The 8,075-nt window shown below is 31.7% G+C and overlaps 1 protein-coding gene across 1 annotated transcript; it reads right to left on the bottom strand.

Moving 5' to 3' along the window:
- Nucleotides 1-2,526: 2,526 nt before the first annotated feature.
- LOC132719114 (multiple epidermal growth factor-like domains protein 10) lies at nucleotides 2,527-7,583 on the bottom strand (the record flags this gene model as incomplete). The annotated part of the gene is made up of 4 exons (XM_060702859.1): nucleotides 7,565-7,583; nucleotides 3,685-4,050; nucleotides 3,172-3,334; nucleotides 2,527-2,690 (listed from the first exon to the last, which is right to left on the bottom strand). Coding segments are annotated over exons 1-4 (712 nt in total), but the record flags the coding sequence as incomplete, so codon positions are not given.
- Nucleotides 7,584-8,075: the final 492 nt, after the last annotated feature.

The raw sequence follows: 8,075 nt of genomic DNA, 5'->3' as shown, positions 1-8,075 counted from the left end.
AAATCGGGAAAGTGTACTTTCCATGCAAAATATAGAAATAAGTGTACGCAGAGTACAGTTGACTATGTATTAACACATTATAGAAATTTTTCAAGCTTTGACAATTTTTTATTCATGATATGACAGAGTTTTCTGATCATTGTCCTGTAGTGTTTACCTTAAGTTATTGTAGTAGTTCTATTTTTATGTCAGAATTATCTCATGTTGAAAAACTCGAATGGAATACTGATGATAAAGGAGAATTTTTGAATGCATTAGATTCACACAGATCGAAGTTTGATAATATATTAAATAGGCCGTTTGATAGTGTGATTGATATAAATGATTGTACCGAGGACCTATCTAATATTATTACTGATATTTCATTCAAATGTTTTGGTAAGAAAAAATCTTTAAAAAAAAGAAAGAAATGTCTATGGTTCAACGTTGAATGCAGACAAGCCAAGTCTAATTTTTATAACTGTAAAAGAGCCTTTTCTGTATATAAATGTGAAAGAACTAAATTTTTGTTCTTTCAAAGCAGAAGTGATTATAATTATTAAAGTAAACAATCAAGCAAAAAAAAATTTTATAAAAAAGAAAGGCAAAAATTGTCCGAAATGAGCCGTAAAACGCCTAGACAATTTTGGAAATATATAAACAAATTTAAAAGTAATCTTAATGTTTTTAATGATATAAAGGCAGAAGATTTAAAATTTGTAAATCATTTGTCTAATATGTCGAGTAACTCTGAGTCGCCTCTTTTAGATTGTGATAAAAACGAAGGGCGTAGTTTACCGGTAATTATAGGAGAACTTGATTGGGTTACTGCGACAGTAGAAATTTTAAAGGCTGTTATGTCAATGAATAGAAATGAAAGCCCTGATATACATGATATTATAGCAGATTTTTTCATTGATGATAAGGAATTTATTAGTCCCTATTTATGTAAGCTATTAAATAGAATATTAGGTACAGATATATATCCGGAAATGTGAATTAAAGGTGCCATAGTACCGATTTATAAAAAAGGTGATGAACTTGATTCTGCAAATTATATGGGTATAACATCAGTTAATAATATGGGTAAGATCTTTTCATTAGTTTTAAGAAACAGAATAAACTGCTGGTGCGAATCTCAAAATGTGTTTAATGATAGTCAATTTGGTTTTCGACAGGGAAGATCAACCACATTTCACAATGGCTAGTAACATAGTGAATTTAAATTGTTCAGTCACAAATTATTCTTTAAAAATGGCAAAAAAAGAACTTCATAAAAAACTGCACAGGAACGTCATTCTGATAGTATAAAACATATACATTTGTAATATATTATATTGCATGTTGAACATATCTTTTAAACGTCGTAAAAATACATGGCATGCATTTGATTAAATTTAAGTACTATTTTACTAACATTATTTACTACTCATTTAAATTTTAGATTTACATTACCTTGAAACCATAAATCGCTAGATTAAGACAAATAATAAATGAAGCCAAGAACAAAAATTACATGCATTTAACAATTAACCCTGAATTTCAATATGTATTTCATTTTAAACAAAACGTGTGCAGATGACTTTAAGGGAAGTGTCAAATCATTATATATATTAAAAGATATGTCGTTGAAGTAATGCTTAGCTTAATTTTATATTCATTTAGTGTAGAGATAAAAGGTAAACTATATTAATCTCTAAGCATTTGTGTTTATATGTAAAGTAATTATCATATTAAAATCGTAAATATATTACAAAATATTTTAAGATCATTACACTTTTGAAGGGTTGCATACTTTAGAGAGGGACATGTTTAAATTTGACAGATGGAAAGGCTATGCACACGGTATATACACAAATAAACATAAAAATAAATTGTTATTAATGTATGCGTGTGGGTGACTGTGCCTTTGTCTTACAAAAGTTACAATAGTAAATACTTACAAATCATTTAATCTAGCACCATAATAATTGTAATTATTATATCATTGAAAATATTTAAACAGATAGTGACTGTCTTTTTCATCATAAATCAAAGACTGAACAGATCGTCGAATCAGATTACTTACTATCGCATTTAGTGTCAAGGTTTCTAGCCACTTTCTGTAAAACCACTTTCAGATCAAAATCTTATATTGTTTTTCAGCTTCAAACTATATGTGAAAAACATTTAAATAAAACATGTAAGAATGTCAATATCCCATGTGAAACCGACGTGAAAACATAATAATTAACTATTTATCTTCTGTATCAATAAGAATAATCAACTAATCTATTATTTTCTTCCTTGTTTCATCCAGCGTTGTAGCAAAACAATACTGTCTGCGTCTTTAGCTATGTAGCTCTTATATCTGAAAAGAAGGAAGTTCAAAATAAGGTTCAGGGTAAAAATGTGAAGACTACATTTGTTTATATATCAATTTCTTGTTAGATTTAAAATGTAACTGTTTTCAAAAACTTACAATTTTCGTACTTTGTCAAATGGATAAATACATGTTATTGCATTATTTGACAAATTAGGATGTAAAATAGGTAATATTCGCATTACCACTGTAAACAGTATCTGCATCCCTTTGATCACTAAGACTCTCGTAGTTACTAGCATCATTAGCTTGTTCTCTTCCGACAGCTTCAAAGCCAGTTGTTGTGTGATAATTTGTGCAAATATTTGCATTGTTATTATCATTTTGAGATTGTTTTTTCTCCAGGTATCTGTTATAAAATCAAAGGTTTGCAACTTTAATATCATGAAGCCATATTCCGTATATACGAGTATATACACTCCGATGCCAAGTGATTAAAATTGCGGACTGCAATTCACTTGCTACTTTTCGCTTTGGGATTGAACCCCGTCCATGACTTTAGCTTATTTCACGTTAGGAAGCTAACTAACTTTCTTATTCTACTCGTATGCTTAAAAAATAAAGCATGAAGAGCTACGTGGGGTTTGGCCTCCACCAGTTAAACGGCAAAGTTGTTGTATGATTGACTACACACTACAAATAGTTCTATGTTTTAATGATCATAATTGCATTAAATAAAACTAATTAAGATACTTATTTTGCCATAATTTTACACGTTACATGTGTTAAATATATTACAATAATCCTATAGGATTTAATTCAGATATCAGATTTAAGAAATCAAAATAATTGTTTTGTTCAATTTTTGTTGATAATAGTTGATGCTTTACCTTCGTCTAATAAGAAATAGCATTAAAATCAATACAACGATGACCACAGAAATCCCAATGCCGCAAAACAACCCAATAATAAAGTTGTTACTCTTATTATCAAGTTGGTTAAGTTGATGAAGTTGTGTGGGCGATGTTGTAGTTGAAAGGAAAGCTTTTGAAGCTGTAAGAATAAACCTTAGAATACATTTTGTTCTATTCTTCAAACCACGCTTTTGAAAATCCTCAATAAAACATTGATATTACTGTTTTATTAGTTTAAATATTCGTATATACAAAAATCTATCTCTTCTATCATATCTTTATGATATAAAAGCACAAAATATCACTGGTTAGCAAACAACCTTTAGCACAAATTACAAACCATTATTAGTCTGATATCTTAGGCTAAGCTTAACAATGGCTAATATATTAATTAACTTTATGAATATTCATGAATGCAATTATTTTCCAAATATACAAAACATATATAACGTTAGAGAATTTTCAATTAAGATACATAAATGTGAAGACCTTCAGTATATCCTGTAGAAGTATTGATACAGTTTTCTCTAGCAGATCCGTCTTTGCATCCTTCAACACATTTACCAGTGGTTCTATCACATGCCAGATTAATACATCCATTAGAACAAGACTGATTACAATGGTCACCCCAAAATGTTTGAGCACACCCATTCAAACAGTAACCGTCTGTGAGTCTACATGTTATTTTTCCATCTTCTACTTTGCATGACGGTTTGCATGCTAAACTGCAATCAGTTGTGTAAAAGGCACCTTTACACTGCATGCATGTGTCGCCGTTTTCTTTTGAGCATGTCAGACATCTTCTTTCACATATTTCAGAACATCTTTCTCCAGTAAAACCATCATTGCATTTCCCTAAACAAATCCCATTACTATCACAATTAGTAGAGCATTCATTTAGGCACTTGGTTGTAATCGGCACGCAACTACTGCCGCTAAGAGTTTGTCCTTCTGGGCAATCTGTACATACTAAAGAGTTATTATTTATTTGGCACTTATTACAACCTTGAATAACACATAAATCCAAACATTGTGTTTCTTGTAAGCATGATACACAATGAACATTATCATTGAATTTATACAAATGAAAACCATCATCACAATTATAACATGTTTTTCCGTCCAAACAATGTCTACAATTTGATGGACAAGTTTGACAAAAAGATTCAATCCCATATTTGAACTCGAAATATCCATCTCTACAACCATTTGAGCATGAACGTAAATCGCAAAGTTCTTCTGCGCAAAAACTACAATTATGCTGGCATTTAAACCCGTACAAACTAGCGTTCATTGCTTACAGAATCCGGTATCATCATGACATTCCGTATTAAAGCAGTTTTCATAACAGTTAAAAACGCATCGTGCATGTAGACCATGGTTATTTACCTTACACGATGTACACTCATTGTAGTTGATACAGGTGTTACAATTCTCTGGACATGAAAAACAGAAGCCGTTAGAGAAATAGTAAGATGATTCACAACTCAAGCAAGTTGCACCGGAACATGATTTGCAACCAACAGGACAATCTGAAACAATTAAAATAAAAAAACGCACACGATACTTCCGTTTCATTTACAAATATCGATTTTTTAAATGTTTTCATCTTAAGAGGTACGATGAATCTAGAAATTCTACGCATTGAATTATGATTTTATATTATTCTTTGCTTTCATGCTATTTATATAAAGATATAGAAAAGCAGATTTTCAAAAACAATCCTTGGTGTAAATAGTATTAAAATGACCTTGTGTTGTCTCTGATTTTCTGATAAAAAGGAATTTAGTCATTACTATTTTTCATACATAATAATAAGGAAGTACTTTAAAATACTGACCTGTCAATATTGCATCTACTAACATCACCAAAACTATCGATATTTTAAAAATCAGTGTCATATTAGTTTTCAATCTGAAAGAAATAATAATGATTCAGTAAACATTTACATGTATTTTCCTTTAACTGGTACAGTTTTTTCATAATAAGAAAAATCAAGCTTATGTTTGACGCAATTTGTATCTGATGATATCAGTCATTAATAAACATTTTTACCGCTTTCCCTGTCTTGTAACGGTTAAATTGTGGGTTCGATCCCCGGGAGATGCTTTGGCAGTTTAGCGCGGAGGAAGGTAGTCTAGTACTAGTCTAGTAACTCTCCAGGAACGATGGTTAGGAAACTACCCGCCTATATGACTGAAATTCTGTTGGGAAAAAGGCGTAAAATGAAACAAACAAACAAACTAATGTCGACTATTACCCATGCCTTACGTATTATTTCCATGCCACGGTAAAAATCCACTTCGATAATATCAGGTACTATGTGCGTTATTAAAAGAAAAATTAAGAATATAATACAGACAGGTGAAGGTTTCCGTTGTGTAGGATATCTTTTTTCGTCGATGAGTGCGTGCTTCGTGCAATGTTTTATCGTTTTTCGTTTATTGTTTATCAAACGTTTTAAAACATGCGTCTGCACTGTTGTACAGCGTCCCTTAAAAACATCGAAAACGAAAGTAAAAAGCTGCACAACGAGTACCTCGACTTATTTCTTCATCATAACTTCATCGATTTTTCCAAACTAAACAACAGTGTGAAGCTAAATATGTCCAGTTTTAGAGCAGTGTTTGCTTTTTTCTGCAAATTGAATACGTTTTGTTAAATTGGTGATAAATTGTAGCGTATTTGTTGACATTTGCGAACGATCTTGATATTTATCACTAAATCAAGCCCAAAACAAATCTGCTGTATCAAAATTCGCCATTAATACAAACTAAAACAAAAGAGATGCCATCTTCAGAGCGAAATTCATCAATAAAAGGCGCTCGGGAATGACATTAATGACGGAATTACAGCTGATAATGTTGTCAGATATGCAAAAAACAATTTGATGTTAATCAGACTACTCTCCGCTTACCAGTTCCAGATGACAATTAAAATACAAAGACAAACTTTACAGGAGTCCTGCAGGTATGGACTTACTGAACAACTAGAAAAATCCAGTCTAGGATACATTTAGCCATGCAAAAACATGCACTCAGCACAAAATCATCTCACCGAAAAGCCCGTGTAATATGCGCAAGATAAACTAGACCGGCGGTCAAGGATAACCTACGAAAGTGCAAGCACTTATTTCCAGGAGGGTCCTTACCTCAGCAGACTTCAGAGACAGCTATGATATACAGGGGAATCCGGAAACCTGCCCCTGGCTTTTATTGAATAGATCCCTTGGTTGTTTTACATACCAAGTGTATAGCACTGATACATGCAAGGACTACCCGGGGTTCTTACCAGTATACCGCTAGGTAGTTGGGAAACACTGAAAGTGTACTTGAAAAATCCCAAGGCTGTTACCAAGGATCAAACCTGGAACCTCAGGAGTGACAGTCAGTGGTCTAAACAACTGAGCTATCGCGCCTCCCTGATGAGTCCTGTAAAGTTTCATTGAAATTGCATTTGCAGTAGAAAAGGAGAGGTTCGAAATAAAAGTCATTAAAGGGAATTACTCTTACAAAAATTATTGAACCAAAAAATGCCGATGATATGCACAACTAGACTTGGTACTGATAAATCCTGTTAAGTTTGGATAAAATGACACAAGTAGCTTTTGAGGAGTGGTTCGGACAAGTTTTGTGACGGACGGACATATGGACAGACGGAGAGACAGACGACGGAGAATTGATCCATATATGTCACAACTTCTCTGTAGAGGCGACAGAAAGATAGTCGTGATTCTTGAAGTGTTCTAACCTTGGGCGGCATGCATCTTAACCACTCTGTAACAGATATGTTTACATTTCCCTTTTCACTATATGCATGAATAGCCAAAGCATATTATTATCAAGCGGAAGCCTTTTGTTAAACTGACAATAAAGCAATAAATTAGCAATAAAGTGCGTGTTTTAAAGCCGTCTCTATTAAGAAAGATTTCAATGAATGCACGCCGAAAGTTATGAATTAACTTTGTTTCAAAGTTACTTTTTAAACTTCCTTCTCGAGTCACGAAATACTACATGCGTCTTAAACATGTACTTTATTTGAAAAAAAGATAATTATAGGTAAAATAGGTTACGATTTCGTGAATTAAATATGAATGTTAGGTTGAACAATTGAAGAGAAAACGCCTATGCTCTACATCAAGATCTTTTCAACATGTCCGTATTGATAGCAAAATATGATCAGCACCTATAATAAAGAATTGAAGTATATACACATGTACATCTAAATCTGACTAAACAAACATATAATGTATAACTTTTTGTGAAATCTAAGTACGACACAGTTAAAACCTATTTGAAATTCCACATTTAACTTGTTATTCAAATTGAAGTACTGTTTAAAAGCTTATTATTTTAAAAAATACACTTACCTTGAGGTAACGTTTGCATTCCTTCATTAGGAGACAAAATAATCCTTCAATTTTTCATTTTACATATTCATTAATTCTAGCATATTCCATTAAATAGTTACCAACTTCCTGTTTAACGTATTCATTAAACTAACGATATGTCAATATATAACATGTATATTTTATACATGTACTAAGTAACAATGATTTGAATGGGTATACATGTATAATTACAAGACCTTTTCGTTGGGTTTCATTACTTTATAATATTATAATGTTGTTTATAAATCACGGAAAATCGCTTTATATAGTTATTTTACAGTTTATGGTGTATACAAATATTAGCGTTCATGTCCTTCCTTTTAACTTATTTTTTTTTCGGTCATTGTAATAACACTGAGGCCAGCTTATGAAACAATTAGGTCAGGTTTAACATGTAAATCTTTTAAGAATATATCTATATCTGGAATAAATTTATCTTTTATATTCAAATAATAATTGACAATTTGAATTACTTACATATTTGACGAAC

Source organism: Ruditapes philippinarum, unplaced genomic scaffold (genome assembly GCF_026571515.1).
Source record: "Ruditapes philippinarum isolate M1 unplaced genomic scaffold, ASM2657151v2 ctg1840_1_1_1_1, whole genome shotgun sequence".
Taxonomy (NCBI): Eukaryota; Metazoa; Mollusca; class Bivalvia; order Venerida; family Veneridae; genus Ruditapes; species Ruditapes philippinarum.
The sequence above is the reverse complement of the archived record's forward strand: the minus strand, read 5'-3'. Positions and strand labels throughout refer to the sequence as shown.